The sequence below is a fragment of the Venturia canescens genome, chromosome 4 (genome assembly GCF_019457755.1).
Source record: "Venturia canescens isolate UGA chromosome 4, ASM1945775v1, whole genome shotgun sequence".
In the NCBI taxonomy this organism is placed as follows: Eukaryota; Metazoa; Arthropoda; class Insecta; order Hymenoptera; family Ichneumonidae; genus Venturia; species Venturia canescens.
Genome location: NC_057424.1, coordinates 16,932,526 through 16,954,600, shown reverse-complemented (window position 1 = coordinate 16,954,600; position 22,075 = coordinate 16,932,526). Strand labels below are relative to the sequence as shown.

The following is a 22,075-nucleotide window of genomic DNA, read 5'->3' as shown; positions in this document are numbered from 1 at the left end:
GCAAAGAACTAGTATTGGAAATAGAGTATCACGGAGAAAGGAACGATTTTGGTATGCTAATTATTAACTCGGTTCACTGGCACAAACGCCGGACTATTAGCGCCCGCGAAATTGGCGGAGACGGTTCGACGGAAGTTTGGCCAAATATTTTTGGCATCTCCGCAGGAGGACGGTGCGAGGACAGGTCTTCGTCCTCGAACAAAGAGCCAGAGGGAGTGAAAGCGCGGGGGGCTATTTCTACCTTGACGAAAAGCCGATGCTCTCGGAAACTTTGTTTTCACCGCGTAGAATATTCAACTCTGTGTGTCCGTGGCCTGGAGAGGCGAGAGCGAGAAAAACGTCGCAGACAATGGAAGAATTCGAAGCATTGTAAAGTGAAAGGCGACGTTCGAAAGGACGAAGCTGTGGCTCAAATGAATCGGTTTTGACAAAACAAACGGCGGCAAGAACCTCCTCATACGCGAACACAAAACTGGCATGCCAGCACGAGCGATCCACGCGACTCGTATACATTATGCAAATGTACACATTTTCAGTACTGAAATCTACCGAAAGTGATCACAGCGATCGAGGGAAAGAGAAAGTTCACAGTCCCTCGAACGAACCAGTTGGCTCAGCCCACCTTCAAATAAACTATTTTCTCTCAGATCTTCCACTTCCGCAAGGCTCCACAAATTACAGAACTCCAACAAACATTTTCCATTCTCGTTTATTCCTATGAAAATTTCTGTAAATCCGCTCGATCATAAAAATATTCAATGATCATTGTGTTGGTCAAAGCCACGTCAAACATCGACTCGTCCGTGGTCGAATATTTCGAAAACGAAGTATTTATTTAAATTCTGGGTTCGTAGTCAGCCGCAGTTGAATTGTAATATGAAACAATTGCAAACGTTTGTACTCGAGGCTGAAATTCAAAGCTGAATGTTCCATAAACAATCGTAATACCAGTTTGACAGACGCAGTGAATTTTCTGTTGTATCCCCGCTTATCTAAGACTGCACATCTCGCGATGCTACGTCAAATTTACACACGAGTAAGCGCACCAATGCTCCGCTGTCTGTTTTACACAAAAGCCATAATGCGGACTGAAGAATCTCCGAGAGCTTTGAAGTTTAAACAGCGAGATTCTCTGGGTCCGTGTTTATGTATATGTGGATTTTACACTGATCTCGAGGAAAATGATAGAGACACAGGTGTGCACTTTAACATTTACAACGGGAGAGTTTCATTACTCCCGTATGAATTAGCCCGCGACCATAGCAGTGCATAACTCCCCGCACATGCTCGTGTTTCAGACGCGGACCCTCATGTTTACCGTGTGTTTTACGTCTCGTTTTATGCATCGTTATCTCGTTGGAAAAGAGGATAAGAGGGCGACAGTTGGCTCGCCAAAACAGTCTATTGAAACGATCGTTTCGTCAAAAACGTCGACGACGAAAATTTATCCCAAGTGAACTTTCGTTGTCGAAATTTTATTCTTCGATTTTGAGCGAAGCGTCTCTCGAGCGACTCGCAATTCATGGAAAATTTTGAGCGAGTTCACGTTAAGTTGGGTCAACGTGAGAAACGAATTTTCGGAGCGATTGTTCCTCTCGCATTGCTTGTCTTTCGTCGCGATTGTTTCGAATTCCTGTTTTCATTGTATAATGAAGATGAATGAGGAGCCCGTCACGCGCATTGCTGTGGCTGCATACGTTTGCCTTCCGTTCGAGAATAATTCGTGAGGAATAATGTAGGAAATACGTGGAACGGAGCGCAAACATGCGACGAATCGATGGGGTCCACGGCGGGGAATGCAATCGCGAGGGGCGAGAAATCTCCGCCGTCTGGCCACACGCGGACGGAACTACTGCCGAAACGATAGTTAGCTTCGAGTTAGGGGCGGCACGAGGCGATTTTTCATCGAAATTTCGCAAATTTTGTCAACGAAAATCTGCTAGCTTTTGGGGCGAAGATTCCTTTCGTGTTTTTCGGTCACACTGAGAGGATTTCGGGAACGAGAAATTGATGGGGAGCGAAACGTATGAGGAAAGAAATTCTACTTCGTGCAAATTGGAGAAATTGGATGAGCGTTTTTCGTTGAATGAACGAGCGTTCATTGAAAATGAAGGCGAAACGTCGTTGCGATTTGACTCCACCAATAAATGCATATTTTTTGTCCCCCTCCACAAAAATGCAAGGGAAATTTGTTTCTCCTTTTTTCTGTTCTTTCGAAATTGAAAGAGAGGATTGAAAAAAAAGGGCGACGAAACTAATCGATATTATCGACGCTATATCGATTCTCAATGGCATTTTCAATCGCCAGAACTTCGCTAATTCCGAGCATTGCTCACTGACGCGACTATGCACATTAGTATGAATATATACAACGAGGATCGCCAGCTGGCTTAGCGTATTGGAAAAAAAAAATCGAATACAGGGAACAGGGAGATCAGCTATAAAAAGTGTCGAGGGATGAGAATACGAGGAAGAACGAGAGAAAGGGAGACGAAGGAAAAATGAAAAGGGATGCGGAAAAAAGGGAAATGCACTTTTAACGATCGAAAGTAAATGGACCGATGGAATGGAAAGGGAAATGAAACGTCCGAAACATTGGAGATTCTCGAGGTAACATGTTTGTATACGTCATAACAGGGGAATTTTTTCTTTTTTGTTTGTTCCCTCTCAAATCACTTGTCGAAATTTCGAGCTGTTCGTTATCGAACGTCCTACATTCCTTTGACGAACGACGTGAAATTATATTTGCCAACGATTTTACTTTCATCTATTTGCCTCGAGCACTCTCCCGCGCGTTATCGCGTTAAAAGAATATTAGAGAAAAAGCGAAGGCGAATTCATTTCTACGGTCACTTATTTTCGAGTTTTCTCCTCGAAACGTTTCTTCGGACTTCATACTCGCGTGGCGCAATCATTAATCTACGTTTGCTTCAACAATTGTGGCGTAATTGCGGATGAGCACGTGTCGCAACGGGCCCATCGATTCGAGGCCTCATTTAATAACTCGTTATAGCTTATCAATAATATCGTACTTGCGAGCTGGATTTTGAGACGAAATTTCCAAGAAGGTTTCGCAGTGGAAAACAGAAAGTTGGGCGGACGTTTTCGTGCCGAAAATTATTTCGTGATCGAAGAACAAATGAAATTTCTCAACATATTATTTTTCGCTCGATTCGTCTCGTTGCAATTCGAATTTGAACGCGTAATCGAATGAGAGCGGTCACGAATAATATTTCGTACGAAAATAAACGACCCTATTTAACGCGGTGCCTCTGCAGCTGCAGCCAAAAAGTAATTGATCTCAAAATCAGTGGAAATCGGTATCGAAACCGTGCCGCGAAGCGCGACGATTTCTTCGTGTACTTTCGAGCCGCGTAATCTCACCTGATGCAAACCATACGAATGTGTAGGAAATCTGTAAAGATCGACTTCGATTCGGGAATGAGGCTCTCGTCCCTCGGCGGTTAAAACGCGAGAAATGTTTGGACCCACCAAAATGTGCGAATCTGCGGAACGCTTCGAGCCCCTCGTTCCAAATCCTCTAACTTCAGCTCCACGTAAAGGGGCCGCTTCGCCTCCAAGCTTTTTCGCTTCACTCGAGCCTCCGAAAGGCGCTTTTTCATCGCTATTTTTCCCCGTTGCATCGGGACACTTATGAGCTAATGAGAATTCAACCGAGTCGACAGCCACTGGGGGAAAGTCCATCGTGATTCCGGGTCTCTCGGCGGAGATAAAAATAGTGAAAATCCATGGGCGATCCGTGCTGACAACGAGGGGGACAAATATACATTAGACTCACCTGTCGGCGGAGCGTCACGGTGCGGCACACAGATCGCTTCCCCGGCACAGCCTCATTCTGAATTCTATCGCACCGCACTGCACCACGGAGCACAGAGAGCTCTCTTTCTCTCTTTCTCTCTCACTTGCACCGATAGCTATACATCTATGGAAATCGCATGTGTTTTATATATCCGTACGTATATTTAAAACAACCTGTGAAGGTTTGCACTTAAATGTACATCGGTATATATGCACATGAGTTTATGCATAAGTGTATATTTGTGTTGTCTCGCTGCTTGTTTTATCTTGGCAAAAGAACGAAGCGAAAGGGAGGCTCGTTCGATGAGAGGAGAATTCGTTTGAGCGGGGATCTTGAGATTATTCTTCGGTTATTTTAACCGACGACGAGATTCCCGGTCAGTCTCCCGTGTTTCGTCTTTACATTTCGGGGGTCTTGCTCCTCTTTCGGTAAGGTCCGAGAGTGAGCAGCATCCGCGGAGTTTCCTCGCTTCGTTTATCTCTGCCACCGAGTTTCCTCTCCCTCCCTCGGTCACTCTCCTTCTTTCGGAATCTCCGCTGCGCTCGTGCTGGCCCTCACTGTCGATTTACCTTTCCACCTACACCTAATTCTACTCCTACACCTACTGATGTGTAATAGCCGCGAAATAATCGTAGCTTCTCGCGTATCCGGCGAGTCGCGTCGCACCAGCGAGAGGGCAGCCACCCTGATGAAAAATCCAGCATCCAGCTACGCCCGTGACAGCGACCGGGCGACTACTGGAGATACCACGGTTCCGGCGCAAGCTCTGATTTCTATTTTGGCCACTGGTCGCGCCACCGCCGTCTGACGAGAGATACGCACCCTCTTTCAACCCCTCTGCATCCGCTCGTTCTCTCTCTCGCCCCCCCCGCCGTTGCTTCTCCCATCTTTCATCTTTTTCGACTCTTTTTTCTGTCTGTCTCCGTCTCTTCTCTCTCTCTCTCTCTCTCGTTCTCTCCGCTCTCCCTCGCCCCGATGATCGTCGGTCATCTCTCGTGCTCCCTCTTTCGTAATAGCACACGCACGAAAAAGGAAGAGAGAAAGATTCGTGATACGCAGTGGAATATGCTACTGCGAGAAAGAGAACCGGGGGGAGGCTGATACGCGAGAATACGTCGCAGGGGGCAGAGGAGCGAGGCAGCTTTCGCCGAGGGGATGGAAATAAAGCGTGAGGACGAACGAGAGGCCGCGACGTCCCAACACTTGCTTCCAACTTAAAAACTTGATGGGATGCTGCGAGAGGGCGTTCTCAGCTGTACAAACACACACACACACACACACGCTACGTTGCCCGCTAGAAAGAACGAGATCCTGTACGAAAATGCTGGGGAGAAGCACCGTTGAAACTTCGATATTGCGTGAAGAGAAGATACGGGAAATACAATGTCAGAATAAAACTGTTCGAAGGACCAGCCGAGGTGGAAAGTGATGGAGAGAAAAGTCTTCGTTTTTTTTCCCTCCTCTCTCTCTCTCTCTCTTTCTCTTCGCTTTTCTTTCTCCTCGCGATACCGATCGGAGAATCATTCTATTTCTGTAAAAAGCGGAAGACAAATTTGCTCCAATTCTCCGCAGAACCGATCACCAGAAAGAGAGAAAATAGAACGAAGCAAAAAGCAAATGAACGCTCGAATCTTCGTGCGCTCAATCATGATGCTCGACTCGTTCACCGACACCCGCCATCCTCCTCTCGTATGCCACTGACCCCTCCGCCCGATTTTTTACAGTTCCCTCGGACCCTCGTGCAAATGCGGTAGCCCCATCGAAAAAAGAGTGCAGATGCTCCCGAGAGATCTTGGCGAAATACGGAAGTTTACGAATTAGAGGATAATCACGATGGACTCGAGGAAACGAACGAAAATCAAAGCAGGAACATTCGAAGGGGAGAGAAAAACTCATTTCGATTCCGTACCGCGACGAGAGGAATCTTCTGAACTTCGGCTTTCCAACACAAATGGTCTTGTCAGAGCAGGTGACAGAATGCTCCAATCACAGGTCCAAAGGAGAAACGTTTGCGATTTTTTTTCCTGGATCAAATACAACATTTCATCGTTTTCGTGGCCTCAAGTTTATTCTGACAAAATAAATGTTGTTTTTAGTCGTTAGAGAAATGTAGCAAAGTGGAATACAGTTAAGGCTGGCACGTCCACAGCGCAGCTGCGAGGTCAGATGAGGTGGTTACGCAGGCTGGTTATTTATCGCAAATACGTGCCCCATTCATCCCTCCAGAACGATTTTCCTTGCACACACGGTACCCACAAAATCATCTGTAAATCATCTTTAGATTTGGCCCACGATGTCTCGCCACTTCGAAGTCGGAGCTTCTTACGTTCTTCAATTTCTCGACATTTATCTATTTCTGACGAAACAACTTCATAGCACGAGGAAAAAGATAGAGATGAGAAAGAGAGAGAGGAATCGTATTTAAAACAAATTCTGACGTTTCCCGTCGATTTCGTTAAAAATTCCGACTTTTTTGCTTTGTAACTGTTATTCTGGATTATTCCGCAGCAGAACGACGACGCTGCTATTTTCCAAGGCAATTTCATAATTTCGACGATAGAATATCGAAATACTATTCCGACACAGACTTGCGCAAAACTTGATGTACAATCATTGATTTTTTCTCAGTTATTAATTTTTATTGCTCCAATTACCTGGCATCAAATTCCGGCAGATTTTATTCTCTGGAATCTAAAAGTAGTCCGAATTCTCGTTTTGAAAAAAAATCGTCTGACGCTATTATCAGCGTTGCAAGGTTTTGAGGATGCATCCTAAGGACGTATCGATCAAGAACCGTCGCTTCGTTATCGTTCCACGGCCAAATCACTCTGCAGACCTCGCTACGATTTCTCGGACAAGCAGCACAGCTCGATGTACTACGTTTTACAATTTTCATTCGAAAGCTTCTGAAGGCACTCCTCAAAGCCACACGGATGAAATTAAAGTGACGCGTGGAAGAGCCTCGTGTTGAGTAAAATCAACAATCACGGAAATGGAATTGAGTGAAATTTGAAATTGTTGAAAATCCATTTTTCGCAATGGAATTTTTCAACTGGACGAGCCAAAACGAGTTCAATGAAATTCTGTTCTCGCTTCGATCAAATTTTATTCGTTCATAATTCAATGAAATTTATCAGATTTTTCTCGTTACGATTATTATTGGAATTGCTGAAACCAATTTTTTCGAGTCACAATTGCACTCGATTTTTCGTAGGGTTTCCATTCATTTTTTTCGATAAACAAAATCCAATTAGCTGGACGAAAATGTTGTAATGAAAAAGTCCATTATATTCTCTTCCAATAAAACGGACTTTGCTCGATAAATAAATTTTGTTCTCTCTGCATAACAAAATGCCGAAAAAAACACGAGTTCTGTTTCGTTTTTGAATTTTTTTCACAAAAGAGCAATAATGTATCGAACGTTTGTGATTTATCAGGTTTTTACAACGTTGTACTACAACAGCGGGTCGAACATCGATGCACGCGGTGATCAATGCTCAGCAGTACGAAAGCTGATCCGGATATCGTGATTAATACTCGTGTTCTTGAATTTTAACACTCCAACTCAAACAGAATAACAACTGCGGAGGCGCGATAACGGTGAATTACGGTCCATGTGTGTCTTCCCCCGAAAATGCCGAGTTTAAAACGTGGTCAGCAGTATTCACTCGGAACGCTATGTAAGGGCATTTACACATGGCCGACAAAGCCCTTACGAGATAGTGCTTGGGTCATCTGCGCAACAAGTTACGAAAAAACGATATTTCTACGACGATTCGAGAGCACTCGCGGTCCAATGTGCCATGGATTATTATTTTACTTTCATTTTATTTCACGAAATCGTAATAATAGAAAAAATGAAATTCTACTGACGTGCGAAACCACCGGGATGAAAAAACTCGAATTTTTTTAAATAAAAGGGAAAATCTTCGAGTCCGAGTTTATCGAGATGTTGTTTTGGGAATAGAATCGTCAGACGCATGCGAGTTTTTCAAGTGCTGACTTTCACTCGAGATCGTACAGTTTTTTCCATTATTTCGAGCCTGAAAGCTCTTTTTGGATCTGGCCATGGCCTCGGGTTCTGAAAGCCACAAAAACCAGTCGATGATCAGCCCGTTTTTGGGTGACGTAACGAAAAGTTGCGGCAACATTTTCCCGTGTGGTATTTTGAATCGAAGATGGAGAGAGAGAGGGAGCAGGAGAAAAATTATGTCGTCAAAGTCAACGAAGATCGAACTTCAGCTCCTACAGCGTACTCGGTTTCACTGCCGAAACTCAGCAAGACGTAGATCTTCGTTTTTTTAATGGCTCCTGGAAAGCCTGTCGAAACAAGACAAAAGCCAACGGCGATAAACGCCAACGTTGAACAAATATTCAATCGAGTATTCATAACTGACCGTGATACTTGGTAAGAAATTTTGACGCTCCGCAACACGAACTCCTTGCCGTTTATCGCCATTCCGAAATCAATATTTCGAATCAAGTGGAAACGAAGTTGCGCTGGAGTAATCGAAACGCTTCACTCTTTAATGAGCCCCCGCTATTTCCAGACTATATTCACGAAATTAGTTGTTGATACTTTGCTGAAAAATTAAAATTCGTTACCGAAATTTCACAACATTATTCGCCTCCATCTTGTTACGGTTAATTTGCAAAGAAATTATTAATGGCGAAGCATTGACGCAGAACCCACAGTTTCGCTTGAGAATCGTGTAAATTATATGAAAAATATTCAAAACCAATCGTATTGTAAAAGAATTGAAAAACTGCGTATGTGAAATTAAGAAAAAACCTGCATAACCTTTCCAAACATTCGGGAAAAGGATCGTTTCCACTTCATTTTTCTAAACCTCAATTCCTTTACTGGAGGGCCCGCCGCCTGGCGGGCTGTTAAAAAAAAGATTTCTAATGGTACAAAATTGAATCGAGCGATACGATTTTTTTCCGTAGGCTTCAGTTGATTCACGAGATCCTGAAATTCTGATAAAATAAAGTTTAAAGCCACGAGAGTATGCAAATTGAATGTAGAAATTGCGACGTATATTCTTGGAAAGTTTTATTCCGTTAAAAAAAAAAAAAAAAAACATTTATAAACACTGATTTTTTTAAAAGTTTGTAAATGATTAAATGTACACGATTTTCTTCGTTAGAATAATCCGTAATAAAACGCGATTTGGATCAATCTTCACTTTAAAGTCACAGCTCCAAAAATTGTCCAAAAAATGAACATAATCGGAACAACGTTTGTTCACAAGAGCTGAGATCTTTTATTATAATTTATTAAGGCGGAAATACTGAAATGCCCTTTTCACCCAAGACCATGCTGTCACCAGTCGTTATCCTCTGCAAGATCGTCGGTTTGGTTCTTCAAGTTTGAGAACAACACATCGCGGACTTTGGGTCGAGGATCTTCCGTTATTTTGGTTGGGACCGCCTCTGCTTGGCCCAGCATCCACTCGAGTTCTGTAACGATATTTTTGACAATGCTTTACTGAAAATTCTTCGTGACAAAAGTTATTTTAGCGAAATACACTCATAATTGTTTGTTCCAAGCTGTGGAGTTTGAACGTAATTTTTCATGACTCAGAATTGTATTGCTGAAAAATTTAGACGCACATCTCTCGATTTGGATATGAGAAAAATAATTTATTGTTTTTTTTTTTTTCATCACCTTGGCATTTGAATTTGCAGTAATTGAGACAAAAAAATTAAAGTCAAGTACAGACCTTCCTCAGTGAGTTTCATGCCCCGTAATTCGATCGGTCCAATGATCTGTTTTTTCATTGCACCTTCGTGGTAAATGAATAGCGTTGGCAAGTTTTTGTCTGGCCAGTTCGGTATGCATGTGTTTGAGACACTTTTCAGGAATTTTGTTGCCGGATATTTCCTTGCCAGAGACGCCAAGTATTGGTTGATCAAAGAGCACAGGGGAATACTGTAATAAAAAATGATTCGAGAACTGATAACTGATTGACTCATTTCAGAAAAGTTTTATGTTACATCAATCACTGTTGAATGGAAAATAATCATTACGAGTGTCAAAACTTTGCAGGAGCATGTTTTCAGTTCAAAATACAATACAAAAATAAATGAATTTGGATTGTTGAAACTTCCAACAATTCTCAAATAATAATTTGAAATTTCTTGTCTTCAATCATTTGTAACAAATAATTCAGCACGTGCGGAAATAATTCAATTCTAAATCTTTGCATAATTTTTAATATTGTTGGATAAATGCTTATGGAAATTTATCTTTGTACTTAATTCCAAGAACGTCTAATAAAGTAGCAAAAAGTTCTAAAACTCACCCTGGTTTGTACAAATGAAGTATGACCCAGACACCTTCTCCAGCTTGATTGACTTCCTGCACATAATCCTGAGCCGAGATCTCCGAGACACTGCCGTACTTGGCTTTGCTAGATAAAGCTTGAATTTCAGCTATCCTTTTCCTACGATATTCCAACAGGACTCTCTCATCTTCTTCGTCCTCCAGTTCATCCAATTCGTCGAGGCTTGCATCTTCCAAATTATTTGCAGCTGAACAAAAGACACGACGAATCAATTTTTCAGAACTTACAGTACAATAAAAATATACAAATTTCTGTAATTGTTTACGAAAATCCCGAGTGAAAATAAAATTACAAATGGAAAAACCAATTGACAGTTGTCACTCATCAAAGGGAATTTTTTTTTTTTTTATTTTGTAGACCGAAACCTTGTTTTTTCGTATTTGACGATCGCATACCTCGTCCTGTTTTCTTGTCTATCGTATTTTCCAGGAGATCGACAATTTGATCTTCGCTTATTTCCTTTTCCTTTTGTTTTTCTGGAATAATGCCTTTCCGCCTGAGGATGTCATTCCATTCGGTATCTTCGTTGGGGTCTTGCTACGAAAAGCAGAGTCGTAATTGACGGTTTTTCCTCAATTTCTCAAACGAATCAACGAAAATATCTGGAAACCTCACCATTTTTTAAGTTCTTGATTGATTGATGAATCAGGAATGAGTTTACACTTATTATTGATTTACCACGTGACACACTCGTGGAATAGTAATGGAACGATTAAAGTTTTCGTGACTAGAACGCACTCTTATCGTTCATTTATCGTCATCTATGACAATTCCGAATTTGGTCAATGAGATCAGGTTACGTTACACTCTACTTTTTTTTGGATTCTGCAGCGTGTGCGGTGAGCCGAAAAGAGTTTGTGAGCATTGAGTTTAGTAATACACTCCCCGCTATTCGCCCAAAAGTGTGTATTATCGCGTGGGAAGAAAATTTTTTCAGACGACAACCACTGATTGGTATAGAAGAAATCAGATATACCAGCTGCGAGTTCGGTTTTGTATACGAGCTTCCACATTTATTACCCAGGTCGCAATCTAAACTGTTTTTTGGCCGAAACGAAAAAATCGCGGCTTCTCGTTTTACAAGTGGGAATGTAAGAAGCGAAGAGGGAACAGGCATTTGTGGCCAATTGTTTTTGTTATCATATACAGGCGGAAACGAAATGATAAAAGTCAAAGCGAATGAATTTAAAAATAGGCACGATTGGATGCATTCGGTGTTTTTTTTGCAGATTACAATAATCTTTTGATAATTTCCTGATGCGCTTTTGGCCGTATTAATGTCAACAAAGGTCTCTTGTATTGTTGATATTTGTGTCAAATATCAGCACAATAATTTTGGTATTTACGGTTTTTGATCATCTATAAATTGAAGATGTGAAAAGCGATGATGGTGATAAAATTAAATTGAGCATCGTTAAGCTCAGGTTTCCATGCAAAGAATGAAAATCGCGTCAAGTGTTGGGGTCGCCGACCGATTAATTTCGAAATTATACTCGCTCAATTTATATCGCGTCAACATTTTTCGGGCTTTCCTAAAATCTTGAATATATAGTCTGGTAACTATGAGAACTGGCTAAGAAGTGGTTTGTTGTTATCTATAGAGATTCGAGGCACTAGCATTTTTTACAGATGTTTATCACCGGTACAAATGATTAAAAGTTCGAGCTCCGATAAAAGTTATTGAATCACACGAACGTGTGAGAAACAGCAGAAATAATGAGAATTATCCTTATCGACGATTCTGCATTTTTTGAAACATCCCTCTTTTCCATTATCGTCAATTAATGTTTTTTCCAATATCGAACTTTTTTATATAGCGCCGCAGCACATCGATAATGAGGCAGACACGAAACCAAGATAGTGAGTAAAGCCATATAAAATGGAATATAGTTTCTGTATAAAATTGAATATCAGGATATTCTTGATATATAAAAGCAAAAATCCGGTTGTGTTTTACGAATCGCTTGAAAGGAAAAGAAATGAAAAAACGGAAGATAAGCGATAGATCAAGGTTGAACCGAGAGCCAATCAGAGCTTTCGAATGTTGGAACAACATTCTTCCACACTAACGTGTTGGCAACGCTGGCCTGTGTCCATGTTGGAGCGGGCACCGTGTTGGACGTTTGGAAAAGCGCGCACACTGCGGCGTTGACAACCGAGTGAACCGAGAGAATGTGGCGAAGAAAGGGGTGCGAGGGGAAAAACGAGAGGAAAGGAAGGCGGGAGATAGCGAGCTCGAGGGAAGAGAAATCGGGAGACGTATTTTTTCTTTTTGTATAATTGTGAAAGTGAAAGGATCAAATGGATTTTTCGACGTTCGATCGCACAAGAAAGAGCCTTCGCGATGTAGCTTGTTCACTAAATGTCAGTTCTTACACGCTGGCACTGTCAGTTGAATCTCACCTTCGCAGGTGTCACATACGTGTTAATAACCGGCGCGATCTATCGCTGCCTATCTCTACTGTCATTCGATAATCCACTCACCGATTTTTCAAAGTAAACAAGGCTATCATAAAACAATAAATATATTTTCTTGTAACTTGCGTACTTAAGGGAATTCGTAAACAAGCGCACGATGGACGTCGAAGCACTTAGACGCAAACTTGAACATCACAAACAATCCCATCTGCTACGTTTTTGGGATGAATTATCGGCAAATGAGAAAAATGAACTTTACCATGACATTTCCAACGTCAACTTTGATGAAGTCGATCGTTATTTCGCTCAAGCCACTTCATCCACTCAAAACAATAACAAAATTCTTGATGACCGTGTTCAACCCATTCCGGATCATGTTATTGCTTCCTACAAGAGTAGCGATAACGACAAATTGAAAGAGTACGAAGAATCGGGCCTCAAAGAAATTGCTGATGGACGAGTCGCTGTTCTTCTAATGGCTGGTGGCCAAGGTACTCGTTTAGGGGTTACTTATCCTAAAGGCATGTACGACGTTGGATTACCATCTCGCAGTACCCTTTTCAAAATTCAAGCTCGGAGAATCATACGCTTGGAAGAAATTGCTCAACAAAAGTTTGGTACTCGCAGAGGCATTACTTGGTAAGACTTTGTTTCGTCATTTCCTTTTTGATCGCTTGAACATCTAAATTTTTTGATTGACATTCAATTTTTTTTCAACTTCTGAAATTTCTGATATGAATATGGTGAAGATGTTTATGAGTAAAGGTTGAAAAAGTGTTTATTTCACTTTTTATTCCCATTCATTTTCAACTGCTAAAATATTCTCTTTCGTTCAATATTTGGAGTATCGGAACTTTTGAATGTACATCTGAGTTTGTTTCATTCGTTTGATCGTTGACAGGTTTTTTTTCTACTTTTTATTGCGCAAAATATGTGAAAAAAGTTGAAGGTAAAAATAGCATTTTTTTATTTGTTTCCTATTGGGGCTAACTCATGCAGTATATTTCAGAAAATTGGTTTTTTCAGTATTCCCTTTAATACATTTTTAATGTTCTATTATAAATGATTTAATTCTGTAGCCAATATTCAAAATTATCTCAACACAAAAAAATGTTCCCTTCGAACAAAAATAAACCAACCTAGCTAAATTTAAAAAAAGAACCCTTTACTCCGGTCCTTTTCCAAGTTTCTATACTATGATACATAATGTATGTTCTATGACAAATTGACAACCATGTATTATGAACTTTTCAAATATTTTTTTGCTTACATACAGAAAATTATTGTACGACATTTTTTAATATGATTAATCTCAATGCACAACGTTTGACTGAAAAATTTATTATAAACTATTGCATTTAATGTTTTCACAAAATACGATTTTCTATATTTCAATATTTTTTCTAATTGATTAAAGGTACATTCTGACGAGTCAATCGACGAATCAAGCAACCCTCGACTATTTTGAGGAAAACAATTACTTCGGATTGAAAAGAGAAAACGTGAAAACTTTTAAGCAAGGAATGATTCCCTGCTACAATTTCAAAGGTGAAATTTTATTGGATGAAAAATATCGATTGTCGAGGGCACCCGATGGTAATGGTGGTATATACAGAGGTCTCAGGGTGGAAGGGATTCTGGCCGATATGGAGAAGCGAAACATACGAAGCGTACACGCTCATTCCGTTGATAATATTTTGGTGAAAGTTGCCGATCCTGTTTTCATTGGTTACTGCCTTTCTCTATCGGCGGATTGTGGCGCTAAAGTTGTCGAAAAATCTGAGCCATCCGAGCCTGTGGGTGTTATATGCCAGGTACTATTTACGATCTCGTTAATCTTTCAATCGCTTTCGTATGCAAATCGGTGTTTTTTCCGAAAACACCGTTCAATAATTTGAACTTTTTTTTATTTCACGACAGGTTCTCATGGAATTTTGGATACTCCATATCATTAAAACGCAAAATCCTCAACTCGGTTGAACATTTAAAATGTTGAGCAATGCACATGAAAACGTCAATTCGAAATTAATTTTCACAAATTAAATTTTCATTTAGAAACATGAAATTTTTGAGACTTCAATCAAATGACAATTTTTGATCCCTTCAATTTTAACTTCTGAAACGCTCTTATATTCGAGCGCATTAATTTTTTTCTACCCTGGTTTGAACTTGAAGAAATTTTTTTACACAAATATTATTAAGATTTTTAAACGATTGGATGCAATGTAACTGAAGAATATTATTTCAGGTCGACAGTCATTTTCGAGTGGTGGAGTACAGTGAAATAAGCAAGGAAACATCGGAGCTTCGTCGTGAAGATGGAAAATTGGTATTCAATGCAGGAAATATATGCAACCATTATTTCAGCGTGGATTTTTTGAATGAAATAGCAAACAAGTACGAGACTGATTTAGAGTTACACGTTGCAAAGAAGAAAATTCCATTTGTTGACGAGAACGGTGATCGTCAGCTGCCGACTACGGCAAATGGAATAAAGGTTGAAAAGTTTGTTTTCGACGTGTTTAAATTTACGAAAAATTTCGCCGCTTGGGAGGTGTCTCGGGAAGAGGAATTCAGTGCACTGAAAAATGCGGATTCGGCGGGCAAGGATTGTCCGTCGACGGCACGCCACGATATTATTTCATTGCACAGAACTTGGCTTTTGAACAGTGGCGCAACGTCGGTTAATGGAGACGTTGAAATTTCGCCTTTGCTCTCTTACGCCGGTGAAAATTTGAGTGAAATTGCGCATGGAAAGTCGTTCCAAGGACCTAAAGTTTTAGAATAAACGACGATTGTTCGTTGGATTTATTCTCACGAATTTTGTATTGTATATAAGAGATTTTTTAAATCTGATTACGAACCTGCCATTGTACGACAAAAAATCATGTCACGTTTTGACGATAAACGCAATAATTTACTTGTAAATGTAATTCAATCATGAACTATAGTCATCGAAGAATGTCTTATGGATTTTTCGTACCGAGTACTGTCCTTTTTGGTTCTATATTCGATGACATTTCAATATGTTTTTCAAACGATGTCAAAATTGATCATCATCCATTCTCCATCACGTTTTTCGTGTTCTTGAATTCGTATAGTATGAAATATACTTGAAGGATATCGACAACGAGAATGTACCTTTTCTCGGCATATTTGGTCGCGTCAAAAAACATTTTCTATGCGAAATATATATATATATATATATATAGATATACATTTTAATATAAACGATTAAATGAAAATTGTATTAATATGGTTTATAAATCGAGAGACAAAAGAAATATTGGTAAACGGTACAAAAGAATAAAAGGATGAACTTGAAAATTAATATTATTCCTTTATTTTTATTGTTAGGTTCCCGTTGGGTCGATTAGCTCGTACTTTTCGTTCGATCCGCCTGCTGCGAGCAATTCTTGAACGAGATCGGCCGGATGACATTTTCGGGAAATTACTAATGTTCTCTTATTTTTCGGGCCAAAACTCGCAGCTTTCAAGCCCAATTCACGTGCCACTCTGCATTTTTTTCATACGAGAAGACAATAAATACGGACGCTTTAGATCACAAATGATTTCGAGCTGAACACTGTCAAGGAGATATAAACATCTAGGAGAGTTGAAAGCATAGATTTTTCCATACTTTTGAACAATTTCGTGAGTTGGTACTAGAACTATTCGAATACCATACGGTGAGTTTACTTTCAACTTTTAGTTTTTTGTTTTGATAGAAATTCCAAAACATTAGTTTCCGTTGTCCTTGTTGAATTTTTTCATGTGGATGTGACAATTTTCCACAAATACAATGATCATAATAGAATCAGATTATATTATGAGTTTCTTCTAAAAAAAACACCGATGCCCGAATGATTTTCGAAAAAAATCCTTCTAGGGTGTGTTGTTCTTTCAACTCCTTCAGATGTGTGTACTCCAATCATAAAATGAATACTCACTTGTGTATTACGCTTCGTTCTTCATTCGTAAATTCTGGAGCGAATACTAGATCCGTTTTGGAATGGCCTTTGACATAATTACTCAGTGTCTCTCGAGCTTTTTTCGTGAACAGCGATACATTCGTGGAATTTAACTTCAAACCAAAACCTTCGCGGCTCAATTGCCTCTCGACACTGTTAAGGTGAATATATTTCCAATGTCGATTTATTTCTCAAATGATGTTGGATTTAAAGTGGATATTAATAAAGCACAATTTTTTCATCTATTTTTCACATTCGTTTCAAAACTACTCAGTGATCATTCCGGTCAAAGTTTGACAATGTTTTTTTCTCTAACCCGAATTCTTCCTCACTCAAAGGATCAAGGTTTCTGATAATGAAAAAATCTAGTACGAACGAATATTTATGGAGTTGAAACATTCTTACAACTTACGTAACAGGTTCGATGATACCCTGTTGAGCTTTGCCTAGACCTCCACCCGACCATCCCATCATTTTCATCATTTTACTACCCACATTATCAGAAGCTAAGGTATCCTGCGTCACATCGTCACTACCCATCAATTGATTCTTATCACAATCAATTGTCCTCTCAATTCTTTTGACCTGCGATTATACGCAATTATAAATGCAAATCACATTATTTCAACACATTCTTACAAGAAATAATCAAATTCAATTTTTTCAATTTATTTCTTACCTTTATTGTGTAATAGATTTTTTGAAGTTTTGGCAATCCTTCAAGAGATGCTGCCGCCTTTGCCTTCTTGTGATTTGTACCAATACCCTCAGCCAATTTAACCGAATTTATATAAATTTCGCAGTTACTGCAACAAGAGGAATTCAGATCTACCCATTTCTTTTTCGAACGTTGTTTTATTATATTGAATTTGATACCGTTTAAAAATTTAGAAGCAGTCGTCATTTTCCCTTCAGATTGGAAAAAAATTCCAGAGATGACAGAATTATAAACAACAACTGAATGCAACACTTGTTCAGTTATTTTTACTTACGATTTTTTATTTATATGATTTTTATCATTTTAAGCTTTTCAAATATCAACAATCCCTGAATAATGATCAGAAAATAGATTTTTCTGTAAGTATAGCAAAGGCTTTGTGATGCTTCAAACTGTAAAAAAAGATCTTGAAAAATATTCTCAGCTTACTTACTAACAATCATCTTTCTTCTCAATTTTGTATTCTAAATTTGCTTTGCTAATCGCTGCTGATTTTTGTATGACAGCAGTAGGTGATTCTTCTGGATGTTGCATTACAATAATTCGTCCATAAGGTGGACTTTCTACTTTCATTTTTTTACATGGATTTCTTTCTTGTGATGTTACAAAATTAATTTTGCTAGTCGAGACGTTGCGATTGTTGGCTCCAGAATCGCTAGGTGATGTTTTGAGTCCTTAAGGTTGGAAAGTAGAGAAAAATTAATTACTATAAAAGGGCTAGGGAATACAAATAGTTTTTCTTATAATTGAGGAAATCGAACAGAGCATTACTCTTCAACGTATATTTTACGAGAACTCACAGTTCTTTGATGTACCTTTGACCTTGGAGCTTGCAGCGTCAGAGGCTTTAACAAAAGTTCTTTGCAATTTTGTTTTTTGCCGTTCCCTATACTCTTTTGCTACATCCTGTGAAAGTTCCGCTACCAGATCCATCGTTTCTTTCGGATACCTGCAGGAACGTAAGAAAAATATTCACTTTATCATTACTACAGGAACTAACATCTTCAATTCTTGTCAAAGTGAGGCTAGGAAATTATAAACTAACGCTAACGTACCTGCATCCTAGCAGCTCTACGTTTGTAAATACTTGAGCTAAACAAACTAGTTGTTCTTCAGGAAATTTGTCTTTGTGTGTTTCCAGAAAATTTCTCCGAAGCTCCCAATGTTCGTCACATTCGTGCTCTACTTTGTGTTTTTCCACGTCCCAATCCTCACCAATTGTCGTCATTGTATGTTTATTAAAATATTTTCCGTGAGATAGCTATTCAATCAATGTGCGACGTTGCTGGAGAATCCTCGATTTTTAATTGTATATATTAATATTTATATTTTCGAGTTCTTCAATGACAAACTTTCAGAATTGCAATATTCGATTCTCGAACTTTGAGGAACTCTGGCTGACTGGCTGCTCTGTGCGCTGGCAAGACAAGACGCGTTTTCAGTTTTGCTTTTACTTGCGTTTGTTTAGTCCGGGCTGCACGTGTGACGCCGGCGTCGATCTAGACGAATAATTTTGATCAGCAGTGTCGGAATAAATGAGTCATTTTTGTTTTATTTTGAAATTTCAAAACGCTTATGCCCGTTTTCTCCAACGTTAATCTGAGTTTAAACTCGGTTCATCCTATCTCGAAACTATATGAAAAAAATTGAACTGAGTTTGAACCGCGTCGGAGAAAACGGCCATTAATCGAAACAAAATCGTTTGTCAGTCACGAATTTCATAAATAAAAAAGTTCGTTGAATGCCCGTTCAATATAGATACATATGAAAAAATTATTTTGTGTGAATGCGATTTTGTTCATATTATGAAATATTACATGTTATTATTCCAGAGCATCTGATCGAAGCGGAGTCGTTTATAACAGCGGATTTTCGTTTATTATGAAAAAAAAGTACATGAAAAATAATCTTATAAATCGACATGCGGAAATAAAATATTATGAACACTATTATGAAGGATTATAAAAATTTTTAAATGAAAAATTATTTTCAAAAACAATTTCATAAAATGACTTTTTAATTAATCTTTCTATTGCGTTCAAGCTATTAAACAAATTCGTCTTCCATTCAATTTTATGACTTGAGGGCTCAATAACGAATATGCCTCAAAACTAGCGGATTGTACGACCAGGATTTCGGTCGTTTTCGTAGCAGTCGTTTCGACCGAAATCCTGGTTGTACAATCCGCTAGGGAAGGAATGTCTAAATCCAACACTGTTACGTTGACGTAAAATTGAACACACACTTCATATATACATCAAACAAACTCTGAATTCATTGAGCTTTTGTTCTTACGTCTTGTTTTGTTGCATAAAGATAAAACGAGTAATCTTCAGACTCGTGACTACAAAAATAAAAAGTGACAAATGAGTGGAACAGTGCGATTTCGTAATTGCGATTATCTGTTTTCGCGTGTGTCCGCAGCTGTTCAACTGGTTACAGCTCGTTTGGGCCAAAACCATTTGAGCCAAAATCATTTGAGCCAAAAAACAAGCGAGGATCGTGCAACTCTTGAAAGTGATGTAAGATGGCGCCACCGCTGTTTTGTCGATAATCTGACGATAGTAGATTCGACGGAGATACCCGAAGGTGTACTTGATTTGACTAGTTCGGTTAGCGGATTCCGGGCATCCGGAATACGAGGCCACAGCTGTGCATTCGAATCGGAAAAGAATTTCAAGCAATATATATAGTAATACTGATAGTATTAGCGACATGGGGATGGCAATAATAACAAGAATGCTCGTGAAAAGTGTAATGGGGAAGCGGTCGTCTTTGTTGCGCATTGTATTAATTATTTATCAATAAAGTGGAAACACAACGATGAAAACACAATGTGATAAATTTTTTTTGATTGTGTTATATAATTGCTAATTGACCAAGTAATTTCCAATTGATGGTAGACAGCGCCAAGGTTATTGATATCTAGGTATATTTCTCCACGTTTTCGACGTCTACGTATATTCCTTAATAGTTTTCGCTATCCAGGTCGACGGTTCCATGATTTTCGATGTCTAGGTATATTTCTCCAGGGTTTTCGATGTCTAGGTATACTTTTTCATAGTTTTTGGTACCTAGGTCAACGGCTCCATAGTTTTCGATGTCTACGTATGGTTTTTGATGTCTAGGTCGACGGCTTCATAGTTTTCGAGGTCTAGGTATATTTTTTCATAGTTTTTGCTACCTAGGTCAACGGCTCGTTAGTTTTCGATGTCGAGGTATATTTCTCCACGGTGTTCGAAGTCTAGGTCGACGGTTCTATGGTTATCGATGCCTAGGTATATTTCCCCACGGTTTTCGATGTCTAGGTATATTCCTTAATAGATTTCGCTATCCAGGTTGACGGCATCACGGTTTTCGATGTCTAGGTATATTCCTTAATAGTTTTCGCTATCCAGGTCGACGGCTCCATGATTTTCGATGTCTAGGTATATTTTTTCATATTTTTCGCTATCTAGGTCGACGGCTCCATAGTTTTCCATGTCCACGTATATTTCTCTGCGGTTTTCGATGTCTAGGTATATTTCTCCATATTTTCCGATGTCTTGTTATATTTCTCCATGGTTTTTGGTGTCTAGGTCGACGGCTTCATAGTTTTCGAGGTCTAGGTATATTTTTTCATAGTTTTTTCTACCTAGGTCGACGGTTCCATGATTTTCGATGTCTAGGTATATTTCTCCAGGGTTTTCGATGTCTAGGTATACTTTTTCATAGTTTTTGGTACCTAGGTCAACGGCTCCATAGTTTTCGATGTCTACGTATGGTTTTTGATGTCTAGGTCGACGGCTTCATAGTTTTCGAGGTCTAGGTATATTTTTTCATAGTTTTTGCTACCTAGGTCAACGACTCCATAGTTTTCGATGTCTAGGTATATTTCTCCACGGCTTTCGAAGTCTAGGTCGACGGTTCTATGGTTATCGATGCCTAGGTATATTTCCCCACGGTTTTCGATGTCTAGGTATATTCCTTAATAGATTTCGCTATCCAGGTTGACGGCATCACGGTTTTCGATGTCTAGGTATATTCCTTAATAGTTTTCGCTATCCAGGTTGACGGCATCACGGTTTTCGATGTCTAGGTATATTCCTTAATAGTTTTCGCTATCCAGGTCGACGGCTCCATGATTTTCGATGTCTAGGTATATTTTTTCATATTTTTCGCTATCTAGGTCGACGGCTCCATAGTTTTCCATGTCTACGTATATTTCTCTGCGGTTTTCGATGTCTAGGTATATTTCTCCATATTTTCCGATGTCTTGTTATATTTCTCCATGGTTTTTGGTGTCTAGGTCGACGGCTTCATAGTTTTCGAGGTCTAGGTATATTTTTTCATAGTTTTTTCTACCTAGGTCGACGGTTTCATGATTTTCGATGTCTAGGTATATTTCTCCAGGGTTTTCGATGTCTAGGTATACTTTTTCATAGTTTTTGGTACCTAGGTCAACGGCTCCATAGTTTTCGATGTCTACGTATGGTTTTTGATGTCTAGGTCGACGGCTTCATAGTTTTCGAGGTCTAGGTATATTTTTTCATAGTTTTTGCTACCTAGGTCAACGACTCCATAGTTTTCGATGTCTAGGTATATTTCTCCACGGCTTTCGAAGTCTAGGTCGACGGTTCTATGGTTATCGATGCCTAGGTATATTTCCCCACGGTTTTCGATGTCTAGGTATATTCCTTAATAGATTTCGCTATCCAGGTTGACGGCATCACGGTTTTCGATGTCTAGGTATATTCCTTAATAGTTTTCGCTATCCAGGTCGACGGCTCCATGATTTTCGATGTCTACGTATATTTCT

General features: G+C 39.4%; 4 protein-coding genes across 8 annotated transcripts in view; 1 reads left to right on the top strand and 3 right to left on the bottom strand.

Annotated features, from left to right (window-relative positions):
- Positions 1-4,539, bottom strand: part of Task6 (TWIK-related acid-sensitive K[+] channel 6) — a 71,929-nt gene extending 67,390 nt beyond the window's left edge. Inside the window, exon 1 of the mRNA XM_043416456.1 lies at positions 3,800-4,539. The gene's annotated coding sequence lies outside the window, so the exon portion shown is untranslated. The remainder of the gene's footprint in view (positions 1-3,799) is intronic.
- Positions 4,540-6,906: 2,367 nt separating this feature from the next.
- On the bottom strand, positions 6,907-11,067 carry viaf (viral IAP-associated factor). Of its 5 annotated transcripts, none has more exons than XR_006260613.1 (7): positions 10,786-11,067; positions 10,566-10,707; positions 10,129-10,357; positions 9,547-9,755; positions 8,613-9,283; positions 8,218-8,403; positions 6,907-8,140 (listed from the first exon to the last, which is right to left on the bottom strand). XR_006260613.1 is itself a non-coding variant. In XM_043416483.1 (5 exons), exons 1-5 carry the CDS (start codon positions 10,786-10,788, stop codon positions 9,147-9,149), a joined length of 720 nt encoding a protein of 239 aa, XP_043272418.1. In that variant the 5' UTR covers positions 10,789-11,067; the 3' UTR covers positions 6,907-9,146. The 5 variants fall into 5 exon arrangements, 1 of the variants encoding a protein (XP_043272418.1); XR_006260612.1 differs by having other exon boundaries at positions 8,622-9,283; XR_006260614.1 differs by having other exon boundaries at positions 8,218-8,398; positions 8,622-9,283.
- A 1,236-nt stretch (positions 11,068-12,303) lies between these two features.
- Positions 12,304-15,919, top strand: mmy (UDP-N-acetylglucosamine pyrophosphorylase mmy). Its single transcript, XM_043416481.1, has 3 exons — positions 12,304-13,227; positions 14,006-14,402; positions 14,837-15,919. Exons 1-3 carry the CDS (start codon positions 12,746-12,748, stop codon positions 15,374-15,376), a joined length of 1,419 nt encoding a protein of 472 aa, XP_043272416.1. The 5' UTR covers positions 12,304-12,745; the 3' UTR covers positions 15,377-15,919.
- Positions 15,909-19,708, bottom strand: LOC122409155 (NF-kappa-B-repressing factor). The gene is made up of 8 exons (XM_043416482.1): positions 19,573-19,708; positions 18,333-18,776; positions 18,093-18,226; positions 17,711-17,951; positions 17,239-17,365; positions 16,972-17,144; positions 16,539-16,712; positions 15,909-16,104 (listed from the first exon to the last, which is right to left on the bottom strand). Exons 2-8 carry the CDS (start codon positions 18,503-18,505, stop codon positions 15,942-15,944), a joined length of 1,185 nt encoding a protein of 394 aa, XP_043272417.1. The 5' UTR covers positions 18,506-18,776; positions 19,573-19,708; the 3' UTR covers positions 15,909-15,941.
- Positions 19,709-22,075: the final 2,367 nt, after the last annotated feature.